General features: G+C 40.2%; 1 protein-coding gene across 2 annotated transcripts in view; it reads left to right on the top strand.

Annotated features, from left to right (window-relative positions):
* Nucleotides 1-20,485, top strand: part of GMPPB (GDP-mannose pyrophosphorylase B) — an 824,737-nt gene that overhangs the window by 347,864 nt on the left and 456,388 nt on the right. For both annotated transcript variants that reach the window (XM_044077786.1, XM_044077785.1), the window contains exons 6-7: nt 13,265-13,423; nt 18,792-18,870. In XM_044077786.1, the coding sequence (XP_043933721.1) occupies nt 13,265-13,423; nt 18,792-18,870 (238 nt within the window). The remainder of the gene's footprint in view (nt 1-13,264; nt 13,424-18,791; nt 18,871-20,485) is intronic.

Genomic DNA, 20,485 nt, shown 5'->3' with positions numbered 1-20,485 from the left:
CTCACCCCCACCAGTTACCATCACCTGACTAAATACCGCTACATTAGCTTAAAAACCAAAAGCTATGAAAAAATCATAAACAAATTTTTAAGACTCATAAGCAACTTAAAAATTAATCTGATGAAGGATGGAAACATCCACCCCAACCCTGGGCCACCCACAACAGTAGACCTAAGCACACCATCTAACAACCCAATGTGTACTACCCAGATTAGTAGACTTCCAAACTCATTTCTGGTTTGTCATCTCGACATCAGAAGCCTAAACAACAAGATCTATAGCCTACATGGACTCTTAGATGTTCATTCCCCTGATATCCTCTGCCTCACAGAAACCTGGCTAAAACCAATAACCAAAGATAACGAAATAAGTCCCCCTCCCCCCCACAGTACAACATCCTTAGACTGGACCGGATCTCCAGAAAAGGTGGCGGGGTAGCTGTACTATACAAGTCTACCCTAACAATAATAACTGACACCCAACAGCCACCCAGTTTGGCAATGCAGAAATTCTCATCACCAAACTAATAGTAAACAAAAATAAATGCAGATACATTGCCTGCATTTATATTCCACCCGGCAAGAATGATAATACCCTAGAAAATATCTTGCATTGGCTAGCTTCTAACTATCCCCAGGAAACCATGGTCTTGGGGGACTTTAACATTGATTGGAACACCTGTTCCCCTGAAACTCCCTCCACCCATTTCAACCTCCACGGGTTTACTCAGATCATTGCCACCCCCACCAGATGTAGCAAAAATAGAGTCAAAGATAGTATCCTTGATTAGATACTTATTAACAGCCACCCCCAAAAGTACAAGTCAGATACATTACCCGATGATCTAAGTAATCACTGCCTTACATATATTATTAGGCTCAAAGCTGACATTCCCAACCAGCCCACCTACAAAACTATAAGAAACATAAGGAACTTTAACCTTAACAACTTCCAAAAAGAACCCAAAGCATGTAATTGGAATGTCTTGAAACAACTCCCATTACAAGAAGCAGTTGAGTACTTCAGTACCAAATTTCTGGCTATCCTTAACCACCATGCTCCTACCCGTACCATCCGTGTAAAAGCCACAGTTGCACCGTGGCTATCTAAAGAAACAAAAAACAAAATTAAACTAAGAAACAACACCTGGGTCAGGTGGCATGTTACCAAAGCCCCTATGGACCAAGTAAGATACCAGCAGCTAAGGATTCAGACCAAAAAATCTGTCATTTTAGACAAAAAAAAAATCACTACACCCTCCTACAACAAAAATATCAGCTAAAACCTCAAAAGTTCTGGGCTGGTATTAAGAATCTTCTTCACCCAGGCTGTTCCACCACTCCTACCCCATCAGCTGCCTTGATAAATCCCCTGTTGAAATTGCAAACAGCTTCAACTCCTTCTTTACTGAAACTATCCAGTCTCTAGCTACCCATCTCACTACATCAGACACAAACACCAGCTCTGGCACATCTAGCCCTGATCCACCCAACACCCAACCCACCTTTACCTTTCAAACCATAGCTACCAACCTGATCCAGACCTTACACAAAAAGCTAAAACCTACTGCACTAGCTGCCGACCACCTCCCAACTGAATATCTTCAAAAAGCAGCTGATGCCATAGCACTTCCCATTTCTTTTCCGATTAACAGATCCATCCCAGCAATATGGAAAATATCACGTTATACCTCTCCATAAAGAAGGAAGTTCCACAGAATTATCTAACTTTAGACCTATAGCCATTCTTTCACCACTAGCTAAAATCATGGAAAGATGCATACACAAACAAATTATGCACTTTCTTATTCAAAACGGAAAGCTCACCGATCCTCAGCATGGCTTTAGGCCATTCCACAGTACCACCACGGCTCTTCTATCTTTCTCTAATGTCATCAGTCTTCATCATAACAACAACAAACTATCTTTAGCACTATTCCTAGATCTCTCAAAAGCTTTTGATATGGTCAGACATCAGCTACTTCTCAATACCCTACAAACCATCTGTTTAGACCAACACGCAATACAATGGTTTCCACTCCTACCTAAACAGTAGACCGCAGGCTGTCGTATGGCAGAGCAAGCTGTCATCCCAACTTCCTCTAACCCTAGGTGTCTCACAAGGGTGCATATAGGTCCCCTTCTTTTCTCTATCTTTATTAATGATCAACACACCACCATCCCAGGAGCTACCTGCATCCAATATGCAGATGACTGAATGCTAATATGCCCCGCCTCCTCTCCTACTCAACTTCTAACCCTCACCCAGACCACATGTTCTTCGTGTTTCACTGTTGCAGTCATTACATTTGGGTAATCCTGCTGGCAGGTTGCCCTCAGCCGGCCTGAATTCCAAAGTCTTGGGTCCTGTGTTGGCTGCTGTTGCCCCTTCCCTGACGTCAGGCCGTCAGGGGTATAAAAGAAGCAGCCAACACCATTTTCTTTAGTCTTTCTTGCCGCGCGGTGACCGAAGCAGAAGCAGTTTGCAAGTGCCAATCTGTCGACTCCTGAGATTTCCGTGTTCGAGTTTCAGATCCAAAGTCTTCAATAAAGCTAAGTACCCCATTGGGGAGACTTTTTTCTTGCTCCAGACCGATGTCAGAAAAAGTTAATAATTGTATTTCTTGTAGGAAGCAAATACCTCATAAGGATTTTCATTCTTACTGTATTCCTTGCCTAGGCCCTGATCACGTTTTTGGTTGTCGGTTTTGTGCTAGATTTAATCAACGCACTATTACGTGTCGGTATGATTTTGCTTTAAACTATTTTGGACGCCAGTTTAATTATCCAGAAATGTCGTCGATAGCCATCCGACTACCGGAGTTCACAAAAAACGCAAAGAAAAGGGAAGAGATAGACAACCGAGGCCCAAAACTGATGACGAAGCTTCTCCTAAGCCAGTCGCCAGTTCGCCAGTCCTCAGTGAGGTCCTTTCGCAGCCCCTGATGCCCGCTACTTTAGAGTCGCTGACCACTACCGACTCCCACATGGAGTCGGCCATGCCGCTGGAAACTCAAGGTATTGGAGCCACAGATATTATCCCTTCAGATGGGTCTGGAGCCACTGAGCAGGCACCGGCTTCTGAGGGTGTATTCAGACCTAAACATCTTTACATCAAACCAACTTCAGCTTCAAAGGCTAAGAAACAAATTCAAGAGCCATGTGGTCAGGCGTCTAAGCCCAAAAAACAGATGCTCAAAATGGCCAAAGACTTGAGTACCTTGATCAGGGGTTCCCATCCCCCTCCTGATAAGAGGCCTGGGCAAGAGACTGACTGAATCTTCAGATCAGGTTTCCATTTCTTCTGATTCCTCTTCTGATCAGGAATATTCTCTTCCCTATGAGGATTCTGATGCTGAAGAATCTATACCTTCAGCTTCTCCTCCAGAGGACTATTCTTTTGGGGAAACCTTACATACCATGAAGGAGCATTTCCACTGGGAGAGCCAAGATTTTTCAAAATCTAAAAAGAGGCTCAGGGATTTCCTTTTACTACCTCAACACAAGCCACTAGCCATCCCACCTGTGTTAGACATTGTAGATGATGTGTTTTCGGAGTCTAGTCTTACCCCTGACTCCTTACCTCCAGCTCCTTTTAAGCCTGACAGATATTACAGGGTTCCTGAATGTCATAAATTCCTTTTTAAAAACCCTGCTGTAGACCCAGAAACTATTTCTCAGGGTCCCAAAGGAGTTGAGGCTTCTGCTGAAAAAAATCCTACCCCCTCTGATAGAGATTCGAGGGCACTGGATAGATGGGGAAAAAAGGTTTACACCTTGGCTATAAGGGCCTTAAACTGTCAGTTTCATATGCTCAAATATCAGCAACATGTCATGGCATTGCTTAAACAGAAAATGTTAAACTCTGAATGTGCAGACAGCAAGGAAATGCAGGATTTATTGCATGCAGCTGAACAAGTTGGAAAGCATACTTTGCAATGTGGTTTTGATTCTTTAGAGGCCTCCTGCAGGACCACAGTTACAGGTTCTGTAATTAGGAGGCATGCTTGGTTAAAGGAACAAAATCTGCCTGATCATGTTAAAGTTAAAGTATTAGATGCACCTTTACAGCATAATACTTTGTTTGGTGTTAAGGCAGAAGAGATGTTAAAGAAAATGGAGTACAAAGCTAAATATATGCAAACGGTCAAAGATTTTTTACAAGTACAGCCACCTAGGTTTAGTAGATACTGGCCAACAAAGAATTGGTCCTTTCCTGTGTCAGACAGACCTCAAAGGGGCAGATCCAGATGCCCTAGAGGCAGATCCCAGGTGCAAGGTTCTATCGCTCAAAACAATGAGGGGGGCTTCTACCTCCAAAGTTGGAGAAGACAAATCACAACCATACAGGAAACAGTCCCAATGACTTCCCCCTGCCTGCACCAAGCACTTATCTCCTGGCAGCACCCTTAGGGGGAAAATTAGCACTTTTTTCTCAAAATTGGCACAATATAACCCAGGACAAGTGAGTCCTAAATATCGTGTCACAAGGCTACAAGTTCCATTTCCATACCCTGCCAAAGGCAAACGGCTGGCCAGATCTGCCAAAAAATCAATGGACAGAGGCACAAAAACAAGTCTCATCCCTCATGGACATGGGGGCCATTCAACAAGCACCAGAGCAAGAGCAGGGACAAGGATTTTACTCAAGACTGTTCTTGGTACCCAGAAAGGACAAGGCCTGGAGGCCAATACTGGACCTATCTATTTTGAACACATTCCTGGATATACCAAAAATCAAGATGTTGACTTTGCAGCAGCTTCTGCCCATGCTGAGAAGAACACTTGGTTTGTGACTTTAGACCTAAAAGAAGCATACCTGCATGTCCCAATCAGACAAATATGCAGAAGATACCTCCGATTCAAGGCTGGCTCAATGCATTACCAATTCTCTGCACTACCCTTTGGCTTATCTACTGCGCCCAGGGTCTTTACAAAGTTCCTGGCACCAGTAATTGCATTCTGCAGACAAAGAGGAATACAAATATATCCTTACTTGGATGACTGTCTAATTCAAGCAGAGAACAAGGACATTCTTCTACAGCATCTGGCATATGTGAAAAGACTTCTAACATGCCTAGGGTACACAGTCAACGAAAAGAAATCAAAACTAGTACCCTCTCAAGAAATAATATTCCTGGGTGCAAGCTTAAATACAACTGCCCAGATGGCTTATCTCATGCCAGACAAACAAAGACAACTGACTACCTATTTCAAAATGTTGGCAACAAATGCCCAGTTATCTGCAAGAAAAATTCTGCAGGCTTTGGGCATCATGGCATCCTGCATCCTACTAATTCCATATGTAAGACGGCATATGAGGAAACTTCAGTGGTACCTAAAAAGTGTTTGGACTCAACATTGCCACTGCCTGGAAACTATGATTACTCTCATTCCCTGTCTGCAACAGGAGTTTCGATGGTGGGCAAAGGCTTGTCACCAAAACAAGGGACAGCCATTCTCATTACCCCCAGCCAGGCAAACACTAACAACGAATGCATCAGATTATGCCTGGGGGGGGGCCCACATGGCAGGAAGATGCATTCAGGGCACATGGACCTCAAACCAAATGCATCTACATATCAATCAAAAAGAGATGCTAGCAGTTCAAAATGCCCTGACAGCCTTCAAGGACCTACTTCATCCAGGACAACTACTGATAAAGACAGACAACACCATGGTCATGCGGTATATAAACAAGCAGTGGGGCACACATTCTTACCCCCTTTGCAGACTAGCCATGGCTTTGTGGGACACCGCATTGACTTACCAAGTACATCTGCAGGCACAATTCCTGCCAGGCAGAAAAAATACTCTGGCAGACGAACTAAGCAGAAACCTCATGGATCCACAAGTTTTCAGCATGATAACAAGGAAATGGGGATGCCCGGACATAGATCTATTTGCCTCCCCTCACAACTACCAACTAAAAAGATTCTGCACAAGGATTTATCACAGACAAGCATGGAAAGTGGACGCCCTATCTTTCAGCTGGAAAAACCTATCAGTATATGCATTTCCCTCTATGCCTCTCCTCCCCAAGATACTCCTAATGTCAGACAGGAGAAGCCAAATATGATGCTGATTGCCCCAGACTGGCCCCACCAGTACTGGTATCCAATACTAAGGAGCTTGTCTCAATGCCCAGCTTGGACCTTACCTCAAATACCTCATCTACTGTCCCAGCAAAACAGTCAGATCCTGCACAGCCAACTCAGAACTTTAAACCTGACAGCAAGGCGAATAATGTAGTCCTACAAAACACACCTCTCAGTAAAGCTGTGATGGATGTCATTTTGGAAGCCAGAAGGCCTAGCACTAGAAAATCTTATGCTGGAAAATGGAAGAGATTCTGTGCTTGGAATTCATGCCTCTGCCATTTCGGCTCATTACAATGTAGAGCCACCAATCTTTTCTCAAAGCAGTACCTCAGAGGAGCCAAAAATTTAAGACCTCCAAGGAGATCACCAATGCCTGCATGCGACCTCAACTATGTCTTGGAAAAACTCACCCTGCCTCCTTCTGAGCCAGCTGCTACTGCTGATAAAAAGTTTTTATCTTGGAAAACAGCTCTGCTCCTAGCAATAACTTCTGCAAGATGAATTTCAGAGCTACAGGCCCTCATGGCTGTGGAACCTTTTATCATTTTTTATCCAGACAGGGTCTCTCTGAGGACAAACCCAACATTTATGCCTAAGGTGGTGCCCAGTGTGGCTCTCAACCAAACTATTCACCTGCCAACCTTTTATCCAAATCCACAGAACAAGGGGGAGAGAATTCTGCATTCTTTAGACGTACACAGACAGCTTACATTCTACTTGGACAGAACCAAAGGTTTCAGAAATACAGAGCAATTACTAGTGACATATGCTGCAGGATCACAAGGAAAGGCTACCTCAAAGAAGACAATTTCAAAGTGGATAGGCCAGTGCATTCATTTCTGCTATGTACACCATGGCAAGCCAGTATCTAAGGGCATTAGGCCACACTCAACCAGAGCTGCAGCCACTTCAGCAGCCTTTCTCAGGGGAATACCTACCAAGCACATTTTAGAGGCTGCTACTTGGAGTTCAGTGCACACCTTTACAAAGCACTATCATCTGCCATTCTACTCTAAATCCAGGGCAGGCTTTGCCACTGCAGTTCTGCAGGGCCTCATAGCCCCTCCTAATGCTGTTTAGCTCCAGCCTTCCAACCTTAGCTTTGGGACTCTACCCAAATGTATTGACTGCAACAGTGAAACACGAAGAACATAGTACAGTAGTGTACACTTTCCATAAATGTAGATGTTCAAGTGTATTCATTGTTGCAGTCCAGGTTACCCACCCACCATCCCCCTTTTCTTCTGATGGAACCTGTCTTTCCTTCTCTGATTTCTACAACCTATGTGGTGTATTTGCTTATAGATGAAGGTAAATTTTATATTGGTGCATGTAATTATACATATATAAATTTTGGCAACCCTTTTGGGGGGCACCTGACATCTGGGGCAAGAAAAACGAAAGAAAATGGCGTCAGCTGCTTCTTTTATACCCTTGACGGCCTGACGTCAGGCAAGGGGTGACAGCAGCCGACGCAGGACCCAAGACTCTGGAATTCAGGCCAGCTGAGGGCAACCTGCCAGCAGGATTACCCAAATGTAATGACTGCAACAGTGAATACACTCGAACATCTGCATTTATGGTAAGGGTACACAACTGTACCTTTCAGCACGGTACAAACATGGCTAGATAATCGCCGCCTGCTTCTAAATCCTAACAAAACCAAGCTACTACTTTTCTCCCCTAACCGTAGAATTCCTCCTTCCTTCAACATCAAATCTAACAATGACACCATTATCTCCCCTGATGACCATGCAAAGCTTCTAGGCGTAATAATAGACAACCTTAAATTTGATAAACATGTCAGTCACACTGTTAAGTCTGTCAACAAAAAACTTGGCCCCCTGTACAGAGCCAAACCTTTCCTCACACCTCCTTTCTACCCTTATGTATGCCTCCCGTGTACTCACCAACCTATCCAAAACTGATCTCAACAAATTATCAGGACGTTACAATCATATAGCCAGATTCGCTACAGGCATGGCTTTTAGGACCCACCATTGCCAGAACCTCAAAGCACTGGGATGGCTAGAGTATCCTGTCCTCCTCCTACAGTTCAACCAGCTTATAGTAACACATAAAATACTCCATCAATCTGATAACACCCCTGCCCTCAAAAATATTCTCACCCTTCATAGTACCCCCAGGCCATTACTCTGAGCTGATAAACTAATGATACTGACCCAAAAATCCAACAACTCTGCAGGCGATGCTATATTTGCCAACTCAACCGGTAAAATCTGGAATCTACTCTCTACTACTGTTACCAAGGAAACCTCACTACCCCTATTTAAAAGAGAACTCAAAAAATACCTCACATCTCATTGGCTGTGCTCTTGTTCTAACCTGATTAAACTTCACTAATACATGTCTTGCTACCCAACCTGCTGATTAGCCAAGTATCTATGCCTCATAGCATTTGAATGTCTAAGCATTGTGAATTATGATATCTGATTGTATTATATGCTCACATTTTTCTGATACATCTTTGCCAATCAGATGTAAGTCGGCACATTGTGTATATTGATATCCGCCTGTATTCTTTGTCTATATTTTTCTAAACATGTCTGCCTGAGTTTATCACTCAGTGATGTATGTACTGTCTCTTTTTTGGTATGTGGAGCTTTTCTCCTCGCGCCTCCGCTGAAAATGGACATACATCCAGTCGGACTATCCCGGTCAACAAATGTAAAATAAATAAAAATAACAATAAATAACTTCCACCTGCTACAGATCTGAGCAAAAGCCCTTGTGTGTGTATTTTTACAGGTAGGTGCTAAATTCTGCCTGCTTCTAGCAATGGGAGGTTTGCAAGGGAACGATAAGTCAGATGACCAGAACTGATGTAATTCTGCAAGCTATCCCAGAAGTAATATTTTAGAAGTCCCTTAGTGAGACAGAGCATTCTGTATTCTGTCTTAGGCCTGATAACAAGAAGGATCATTCACCACATCATCTGCCTTGCTCTATTATGTAAGCAGGGAATAGTAACTCTTAGATTCAGTCAGGAATATAGTGAAGCCTAGTTTAGATATTGCTTTTCTTTATTTGTCTGAGCCTGTCATTCAGTGTTATTTTAAATATTTCCTGTGATTTGAACTCTGATGTCACTGTGAATATATACTTAGTATTTTCTTGTTGTTTTATTATTTATTATTAAATATATTTAAACCTTTCATTGTGGCTGATCTTTATAGAGATATTTAAGTTTTCAGAGTAGTTGCATATTTATTTGGTGACACTGTGTGGGCCACTCCTAATAGCCTTGCTCTTGGTCAAACTAATTTGTAATAATATTAATTTCAGTCAGTATATTGGGTACCCTTGTAAGGGCCTTAAAGTAGCGGGTGAGAGGTTATGGTGGCAGTGATAACTACCTTATTGTCTGGGCAAAAGGGGGCATAGCTAATAACCTGCACCAGCCTTTAACAGGTGTGTGTGTGTGTGTGTGTGTGTGTGTGTGTGTGTGTGTGTGTGTGTGTGTGTGTGTGTGTGTGTGTGTGTGTGTGCGCAAATCAAATCTGTGTGTGTGTGTCAGTTACATGGGCAGGGACACGAAGCACTGGTTGGACAGAGAGAGAGAGTGTTGGAGGACTTGGCTTGGAACCCTGGCTAAGGACTCAACTCTATAGTTCTGCCAGTGGGAAGTGTTATTGGGGATCTGGACAAAGACAGAGGAACCAGCCCCCAGACTGACTGTGTTCCCTGTGTGCTCTTAAGGGAAATTAAGCTTGATTGTGCTTGATGCAGAGAGCTGCATCTGGAGATACTGTGTGTGTACCTGTTATCCTGCAAGTGAACGTCCCCACTTGTGACAGTGGTGAGGATTGAGGCTCTTTGATTACTGACCCAGAGGTGGTGGGGCATCACAGACCAGTTAAAATAAACAGTACTTCGAGACGAGTCTTTTCTGTGACACTTTACCATACAAGTAAGGGTAATTCCATTAGTTTCATCTTTACAGGACATTAACTTCCGTTTATTTTTTGTGATTCAGGGACACCATCTAGACTGCCTTCAGCCATCATCCTTCACACTTGACCCCCCCCCCCCTTGCAGTCTCCTCTTCAGAATCCTATCCTTCCTACACCCAGAGATCAGGAATCTGACCCCTTTAAGAGTTAGTGGCCATGATATATTTATTTATTTTTCTTTTCTTGACTGTGTTAATCCCACTACACTAGTGGCCTCTTTTTAGGGTGAGACCCAAAGTGGTGCTTTTAATACTATGGGAGATTTAGCCAGGGTATCTGGAAACTTTTTCCTTACTGTTTTCGATAGGTGCCATGGGACTTTTTACATCCAGCTGATGAGCTATCACCAACTCGGGTAGATATTTTCTTGGTTTAACAGCTTATTTGAAGGAAGAAACGTTGTGTCTAATGAAGTCTGACAGATGAAAGTGCTAATTACTTTGATTAAACCGGATAATTTAAATCTCAAAGGAGAATTGCTTCATGTTTTATTACTTGAGTTTGAGAATGTGTGCATTCTACTCTGGTTAGCTGTCCATCTGCAAATTACTTGCAAGAATACATAGTGGATTACTTCAAACAAAAAGGCTTTTCCTTTTCTTTTAGTTGCTTTTCCCAGGGAGAACCAGCCACTCCACCGGGTCAGAGAGCCTATAAGGGGGATCTACATCACAACAGGTAGCCTACATTTGTTTCTTAAAGGCTGATGTGTTTAAAATGAATGTAAATAATTCACACTGAAAAAAAGCACTGTATTTATTATTTATTTATTTTATTTTACATTTTTTTGACTGGGAAAATCCCACTGGATGCATGTCCATTTTCAGTGGAGGCCCAGGGAGAAAAGCTCCACAGTTTAATTCAAACAACATTCTAAGATGTACAGAAGCAGACTTAACATTAAAGCAACATTTTTTTCAAGCTTTGTTCAGGTTAACATAGCAAGTACTAAATTTAACATAGATCAGTGTCAAGGCTAGAGAAGATTCAGGTTGCACACAAATATTAATTTGTGGTTTAGATATTGTTTAGTGGTGAACATAGAGTAGAATAGAATAGGAAGCGAGTTGGCCAAGTAGGTAGGTAGGGGGTGTAGCCAGAGTAGGTTGATAGGATAGCAGGATAGGTATGAGAAGGAGGAAAGTGAATTTAGACAGGTCTGTAGTAAGAGAATAGAGTGAGAGTAGTAGTTAGTGGATAGGAAACATAGAGATCTGGCAGTGGTATATGAGAGTTAAAAACTAAGGGGAATTATTGGTGATGGAAGTGGAGGAAGCTAGAAAGGTTACATTTGTTTGAGATGAAGATGTAGTTAGTGAGCAGGGGGATGCAATGTGATATTATTGAGAAGCTTGGGGAATAATTTAAATATTATAGTTCAACATTTGAATTTTTTGGTTTAACTATGATATTTGGGACTTCAGAATGATTCAGGATTTGATGTATTTCTGTAAATGGAAAACCGTGCCCATTACTGTACCATTGCTGAACTAACAAGTTTCAGATGTAATGACACATCTCCTGTTTACCGAAGTAGCAGAGGGGCTACTTTTTATTTTGCAGTAACAGGTATAACCAGCAGATGGTGGGGTTGTACAAATTGTTCCATAACCTGTACAGTTTCGTGCAGGGCCTTGACAGCTTATGTCTTTTGTATGTTTTCCCTATGTACACACACACCTGGCAGTAAAATTAAGTGAACTGTTTTTGCCTTGCCCATTTGTTGCCATGTTCATTGGTAGCATAATAGCATGGGCAGCTGTGTAAGCATTGTAGCCCTCTGGTTCAGATGTTCCTTCTTTCTTCTAAAATATATTGTGTTTGCATCTTTTATGTTGCTATTTTTGCCTTTGTAAATTATTTATACATGTTAAAATCCTTCTGCCAAGTTTATTTTTCCTGCTTGTATCTTTAACATTTTATATTACAAATGTTCCTAGAGGCCATGTGATGCCATTTTGCATTGACGTGCTTTTTTATTGTTAGCTTTGTTGACATTGTCCTCAGGCTGATCTGCCCGTACATGCCATCATGATTAATTTTTTTTTCTTGAGTTGTTTTCTTGTGGCCCCTTGCTTGTTCCTTGCTGAACCTCAACACAGTATAGACCCACCAAGTCATCAGTCCTCATCCACAAAGACGAGAACAAGCTGGCTGACTTCCATCATACTCATTAATCTTCAGCTCTGACTAATGCGTTTTAATCATTGTTAGTTGGAGTTATAGGATGCGCCCCCTTCCTTAAAAAAAATCATAGGCACGAATGGGAGTCTTAGCAAAGAATCAGCACCTGAGTATTTGAGTGTATTCTGAAAATCACAGTAACTGTTGTCTAAATCAAACACTACACATGGATCAGAAAGGTGCAGACTGATTGCAGAATATCTGGGAAGGTAGGTGTCTGTATGCATGGCACACTGGAACAATGTCCGTGCTTTTCTCTTTTTTCACTTGGTCCTAGAAAAGTTCCTCAGTGCTTCATTTGGATTCAGCAGGTTTGCTGTAGCATTAGTTAATGGACGTATTTCAGACAGAATTTCCAGCCAGCATCCTCTCTTTGCATGTCATTTGTTTGACAAACATTATGATGTGATACAACTATTAATGTGACTTATTTTCTGTTTCTGCTTTTATACTGTCTTTTAGATCATATGTCTGAATTACTGGAACACCATTTTAATGCCATACATATCGCTGTCATTATCACAGCTGTACAAACTAGTGAATTTTAATTTCTGCACAGAGAATTACTGATAGGTGTCCCTGATGTGAACTTGATAAAATAACCAGCATCTGTTCTTCTTTTGGCAATACTTTATAAGAAACTAATGGAAAAGGTGAAATAATTGAAAGGATATTGCCCACCAACCCATGCAGTAGTCTGTGCAGAAGACATACTTAGACATTTAGACAGTGGTTGAATTTGAAATGGATGGGTTTTTTTTGAGTTCATAGCTAGTAAGACTGCTGTATGACATAAAGCTTTTAGAAGTAGTTCACTGCTTAATCTTAAACTCTACTACTACTCCGTGCTGTGAAATTATAGACAGAAAAAAGGCACAGCAGCATAATCAGAAAGGAAGTAACTGTCAAGGTAGGAAGGGGTACAAGTATTGTAAGGTGCATGCCATAACGAATGGATGGAGACTCTAGTGTTTAATTTAATTTTATATTTGCATTTGTGTTACAGGTAACTAAAGTGGAAGAGCCTTCCAAGTATGGTGTTGTTGTGTATGAAGCAGAGACTGGGCGCATACATCGCTTTGTGGAGAAACCTCAAGTGTTTGTGTCCAATAAAATCAATGCCGGGCTGTACATTTTCACTCCCAAGATGCTAGAAAGGATTCAGGTATAGTCAGTTAGAGCACCTTCTGTGTTACATATACCTTGTCCTTTTTTCTGTTGTGTGACTAAGGAAATTAGGCCTGCCTCAGTTTAGCTTGCTAACTTAGGTTTCTGCCACCTTATTTAAAAGGACAGTCATATTATTCATGAATCCAAGAGCCATCTTCTTCTGAAGTGCATTGTATAGAATTAGACGAGTGATGAGAACATGTACATAGTAGCTCTTTTCCTTACTTAATGAATAATGTGCCAACTCTGTAATCAGCAGCTTCATTCTGTCTTCCACATTCTTGCTTCCAAATGTATTTTTATATATTTTTTTAAGTCTGATTAATTATATTTCTTTACCCTCTGCATCAGTGCTTAATATATCTCTTCTGAGGGATTCTATACTCTAACTTTGTCAATTCCTTTGAGGTATTGTACAAGTGAAAAGTTCGGTCCTATTCACTCTCATTTCTATCTTTGGGGATATGTATGTTATTTTACTCTGCATGTAGTTTTTGGTAAAATCCTCTGCTGTTATAGATGTACTTCTTTGGAAATCCGCCATCTTATAACTGCAGAACTCTGATTTCCAGATATGTAGTTTCAGTTACTGTTGAGAGAAAATTTTGCTTTCTCTCTTCGGCTGATAGTACCATTTTGTATGCATCCCATGACTGTACACTGTCTCAATCCTGCTTTTTTCTGTGGTTATCCATATTTTTGATTACCTGATATGACTTTCATAACAAGATCCTGTTGGTATTATTTCACCATTTCTCTTTGTATATTTTGTCCCTGCTCATTTTTTTCTGCTCTGATTTTAAGCCCTTTAACACACAAGTCTTACTTACATCTTAGGGTGTAAGACTTGAAGATGTCTTTCTTACATCTAATGCCATTACATTGTCAAATTACTGTTAATGCCCCTTATCCCAGGTTTATGTCTGTATATGCTAGTTATCCTTGACATGTTCCTGCCAGGAATAACCTTAAACTGTTTTCCAGAAGGCAGCAGTGTTTTTTTGCCATAGGGTTGTGTTTGGTGATCATGTTCTGACAACATCAAGAATGTCACTTCTGGATGTTACTTTGCAGAAAAGCTAACTGGCCATTTTGCAGTGTTTTATCCTACTTGGCTACCAAAACATCTGCCCTGTGATTTTTAGGTTAGTATAATGTTGTATATCCCTTCATACATCCCTACCCATTTTGTGAAATTACATCAATAGTTTGCATATACTGAACAGATTTTTTTTCTTTGGGGGCAGCAAATATAGGGCAATGTTGCCTTGAGTGTGTCACTATAGGCTTAGAGAAAGGGAGGTTATATTACTGTAGAAGGTGCAGAGGAAACTGACTACAGTGAACAGAATAGAGAGTATGACCTATGACAAGAGGCTAAGGGAGCTTTTCCAAGGGAATGTATGGGTGCATAAGCAGTAATGTAACAGGATTTTTATTGAAAGGAAGGATAGAACAGTACAGAGGGCCCACATTCATTGCATAAAGGAAAGTCAACTTAGTCTTGATTTAAGAACATGATTTATTACAGAGAGAGTGATTGACAGGTGGAACCAGTTGCCAGAATTGGTGATAAAAACTGAGCTATGGCCTCTAAGGCATGTTGGAATTCCTGGGTGGGTAGGATGAAAAGGAGGGGGGCAGATGACTTAGTGTAGCTACCACTACTCCTTCATACTAACTAGATCAATGGTTTCTGTCTGCCATATGGTGTGTGTAATGTAATCCTCTGGTTTTAATTCCTAGGTGGGGAAAAGATCTCTACAGTAGAATCCATCAGATGAGAAGGATTTTTACATGAGCCATATAGATTCATCTTCCAGGAGTTCTTCCCACTAGGAGGATAAATTGTAACTCTGTCATACCCTGAAGATATTTCCTTTGTAAAAACAGATAACTTTATAGCTGACTTTGTTTTTTGAATGTAATATCAACCAGTTCTCTTTGTATGTAAAACAGCTTGTCAGTTACCTAGAAAGGACCAGCAGCTCTGGATTGTGATCTCATTCTTCCAGCACATTTCAGATGCTACATCCCAAAGCCTGTCTTAGCATCTAGCACTGATTAATAGACTGGCTCCACAGAATCTCTGTGGTTAGACCTGACCAGGTGTATAACTTACAAACATACCTTTCCCATGTTGCTGTAAATCCAACATTTATTTCAGAAAAAGACAGTCGCTATAGCTTCATTACAAGTGATGTTAAACTCACCTAAGTGAAGTTGTAAAGGATGGTACTTTTGGCAAACCCAGGATTGGTATGTTGTCAGAACTTGAAAATAAAGGGAATAGCAGGTCTGTAGTGGGGCATCACTTGGCTTTCAAGGAGAGTGGTTGCTTAATTTGTGACCTCCTGGCCATACTGCAGAAAATTGCAAAATTAAACATACTAGCTCTGTTACAAGAGAAGTTCAGAAAAAATAGTCTATAATGGAAGAAGTAATTAGAAAGATGAGTAAAAGCGAAGACTCTTCCAAATGGAAAAATTCCATTAGGTGAGCCTCATGTTAAGACTGTCTATAGAAGAAAAGGCCTGAACACTTGTCTAGAAGGAGAACAGGAAGAGTTGTGAGAACTGATGATAAAAACTTGGAAACAGGTCTGGAAGAGAGCACATCCACTGAAAAGAAACTATTAGTTTAGATGGAGCAACTAATGTCTTTTAAAACATCTTTGTATAAATTATATATATAAATCATTGTATTTTAAGTTACAACTTTAGTTCACATACATTAATATAAACTAAAAAAAAACTGTAATAAGTTTCCATTATTGTGGGAGAAGAGCACACAAAGATGCCATATGTAGATGTTTTTGTAAAAATGGTCAATCAGCCTATATATATATATATATATATATATATATATATATATATGTATATATATATATATATAAAATATTTCAATGTCTGCATACAGTTGGAAACCTTCACATTTATTGTATAAATTGTACATATTTACATTTTTATTTCATTATATACTGTTGCTGTCTTCAACATATTCTATCTATGCATAGTGTTCTCAAACTGATACCATTCAATGATGGCTGTCAGAAGATGTTGGGGAGATACTGCAGGAAACCAGGAGCTGAACTATAACTGATGAATTTGAAGCGAAATAGGCACATCCTTCTTTTATTGATGTATTAATCTGGAGAGATGTGGGATAAGTGTTGCCTTCTGCACTCTGCTTGAGGTGAAGTGCATAGCTGCCATTAGCTTATGTTAAATGTGATGAATGTTTCGTGATTGAATTTATCTTACTTTCAGATTGACAGAACTGGTTTGGTGCTGTGAAAATTTTGATTATTCGGTGTAAATTCTGGCAAGTGATTGCTTAATGGGTCAGACATTATACCAGCTATGGAGAAGTTATTTGGTCAGAGACTGGAATCCAGCCTATGATGCTTTGTTAGCTAATGACTTTGTTCAGTTGGAAGTTGTAATTAGTTACATATGACTGAAGAGACAAGCATGCAGATGACATTTGGTAACTGTGACAAGACTCGAGTCATTGTTGGTCACTTTGTAATATAATTTTGTTTTTAATGTTATATAAAATCCAAACAATAATTTGTCCTGTAGTGTCTTGAGGAGTGTTAGGTGGGGTGCATATTCAACATTTAATAAGCTCCTTAGCAACACTGATTTTTGGTATAGTTAGCAGAGAGCCCAATGATGTAGTGTGATTAGCTGAGTTACGTGAATTATGCAGCACAGCTTATTTTGACTTTTGTGCATTCTGTCATTCCCAAAAGGATATGAAATGGTGTAATCTATTAAAATTATTTATCTGTATTTATTTTGGTAGTAAGGAAAGAGTAAGTCCTTTGCAGTGACTGAGAGCATTGTTTTTTTCATTTAAAATTGCACGTTTAGAAAGACTCTCACTTTCCTCATCTGAAAATGTGGCAACCTTAATGTGGAGTATCCACTGATGCAGAAGTTAAAGTAATCATTATCAGACTTTGACAAACAACCTTTATCAGGGAAACAGTGTCCAACTTTGCACTTCTGCTGTCACACAAGCAACTCTTGAAATATAGAATGTTACATATAACTAAGTTTTCAATTCTCACTTGAAGCACATTGTATGGAACATCATTGCCCCCTCTATTTGATTTTTCGCTTACCTTCAGACACCATAGTGCTAACAGACCGTCATCGAGTTTTGTATGTTGTATCAGTTACCCAACTTGTTTTCTTTGGTCTTTTGAGTCTAAACCATTACTTATCCTCTGCCTTGGTAACTGAGCTTCCTTGCTGTTGAGCTTCCTTGCTGATTATCAAGTCTTTTGAGTGACATCTGAATAATGAGGCTGTTCATTATACCAGAAGATTCCATAAGGACGCAGCAAAACTTACCTGCTAAATGCAGTTCCATTTGATCTGAGTGTTACTGTAATTGGCTATTATGCATCTTACCATTGCTACCAACAAGCTTAATTTTTTTTTTTTTGCTAAATTTGACCATTCTACCTGTTGTCATAGCAATCTGTCTCCACTATCTTCAGTATAATGCTTCTATGTGAATAGGCTTATATTTTCTGTCAGTAATCTATACCTTTGGCTACCTTTAACTTAATGCTACATTTTGAATAGGTATTCAGTTTATGTTTTGTGATTCTTTTATCATTTATATACTGGCCATCAAACTGACTCCAATCCTGTGTATTTTTTTTTAACCTGATGCACATTTCTCTCCATTTTTCTGCTTTGTGTTGTTTTGTTCCATGTTCAGCTGTAAGTGAACCATTAAGGGTTAGCTGATTTGGTTACCATATCAAGAAGACTGAAGGAATTTGTTTTGTGGAAGGTAATAATACTAATTTTAAACCCAGTAGACCCACTGGACTCAGAGTTGCTTTTTTGGGTCAGACAGAAGCAATATCTGATTAGATGAATTACTCAATGTCATAGAGCAGGCAAATAAGTTCTGAGGGAGTCAAACCTTGTACTACAGGTCACAGCCTTAACCCTCTGGGCCAAGTGTCAGACATACTGTAATATTCCAGTATTTGGGCTGACTACTGGAAAATTACAATATTTCATGAAGTTTAGCACCATAACTTGTTTTTCTTCTAATTTCACCACTTTTAAAATTGCTGGTTGCTTTTTTCAGTGCTTTGTATTTGTAATCTATTTTAATTTTGCTAATATTCTGATTTACCAAAACATGACTGGAAATTACACTTAACAATTCTGTAATTCTCAGAATTTCAGTTCATATAAATTAAATTTAATTTCTTTTAAAAAAACGTAAACCAGTGTCCCTTAAAAAATATTAATTAAAAGGTACTCTGTGAGTAACTTCCATTTTACAGAGAGAGAAAAATAGGCTGATTAAGAATTCTTTGTTTACAGTTAAGGCCGACTTCAATCGAGAAGGAGATTTTCCCAGTAATGGCAGAGGAAGGGCAGCTGTATGCAATGGAATTACAAGGTAAGGAAGCATTTAATAAGCACAAGCCTTATGGCTAGCTGTTAAGAAAATTGTAAAATTTAGCTGAGAGTTAACCAGTGGAGAGCAGTAGATTTAATTGGGTGTACTGTGCTTGTGCGAATGAAAGTGTGTAAACTACATTTTAATTCATAAAACTAAACTCAAAAATGAAGTTTTCAGTGTAACTGGTGCAAAATGTCAGTGTGCAACATAGGCTGTAGTCAGCTAAAATATCTGTATGTGATGGTGCTGATCTTTTTTTCTGCGCTGTAGAATTGCTCCTTGCTACAGATGGGATGTGGCATTTAGGGCATGCTCATTCAGAGCCCATCTAGGAAGGGTCATTGTGTAAAGGTGTATAGCATAGACTTGTGTCACAGCACAGCCTCTTGGTATATTGTTGCCAGGTATGGCTGAGTATAAGTGTAGGGCTATTTCAGCTAGTAGCAGTCTATTCAGCCATACATTTATTGATATTTGAGGAGAAAACTCAGGCAGGAGCCCATATGAGCGTGGAGATGTGAAGTCTTACTGACCAGCCATCTTAAGAAATCCATAACAGACTGTGGACTTCAGAGAATGGAAGAAGGATGCCTAGGTGGTTTCTTTAGGCATGAATGCAAGACTGGAAAGACAAAAATCAGTTGCAGCAGCTTCCTTGCCCTCTTAAAACAGATTGTGCAGGTCATTTGGGTTGGAGGATAAAATAGAAGCTGCCTCTGAGATATTCTTTATCAGATACACTGAAACTGTCAATCATTTTTGTACAGGACTGCTACTAGCCAAGGAGAACACCCACACAGATTTGCCTCAGCCAAACATATATGCTGTGTCTTCAGTCTTGCATTATTTAAGTTACTGTGTGCTGTGAAGTTGAAATAGGCATTATTCAGTGCTGTACATTTTCAAGTCACATTTAAGGTGAGGACATAAATTACAGCATATTACATCTCAGAAGCAGTGAGACTGTGAGTAAAGGTGATAAACCAGTTATCTGTTAATGGAGTCATAAATGTAATTATCTGCAGTATGCTACATAAGAAGGTGACAATCCCAGTTAGAGTTGAATTACTGTGTTATTCTACCTTACACAGTGGCAGATTAGTGAACACCTGCAAAAAGAATGGCAGAGAAATTAATTCATATCTGCAGTTTCTGTCAAAGTTTGATACACATACTGCCCTGGTAAAAGAGTTTAATAAAATTTACAAAGATGCATGCATGATATTTATCTGCTTGACAGCTGCCTTTCCATTATCATAATTCATGATGTCACGAGGGCCCTAAAGTCCATTCAGTACAGCAAATATTTCTTTGATCTAGTGGTGTCTAATGTAGGTATAAATGGCCTGAGCTTCTTAACCCAGAACATGCTGAGAGACTTACTGGAGCTTGCTATGCATGTCTTGGATACTGGTAAGACTCTGGCTATGGGTGGAATCCTACTCTTGCCCAAAGTGGTGCCCAGTTACAAGCAGAAGCTGTTTGGCTTTAACATCGGGTTAAATGGGTGGTGTAATTCTAGGGCGATCCAGCATGTGTCAGCTTTGGGACATGATTGACAGCCTAACTTGATTTGTCAAGGTTGGCCTGCACCTTTTGTTTCATGAATTCT

Source organism: Protopterus annectens, chromosome 7.part0, assembly GCF_019279795.1.
Source record: "Protopterus annectens isolate FY-2018-M chromosome 7.part0, PAN1.0, whole genome shotgun sequence".
Lineage (NCBI taxonomy): Eukaryota > Metazoa > Chordata > Ceratodontiformes > Protopteridae > Protopterus > Protopterus annectens.
The sequence above is the reverse complement of the archived record's forward strand: the minus strand, read 5'-3'. Positions and strand labels throughout refer to the sequence as shown.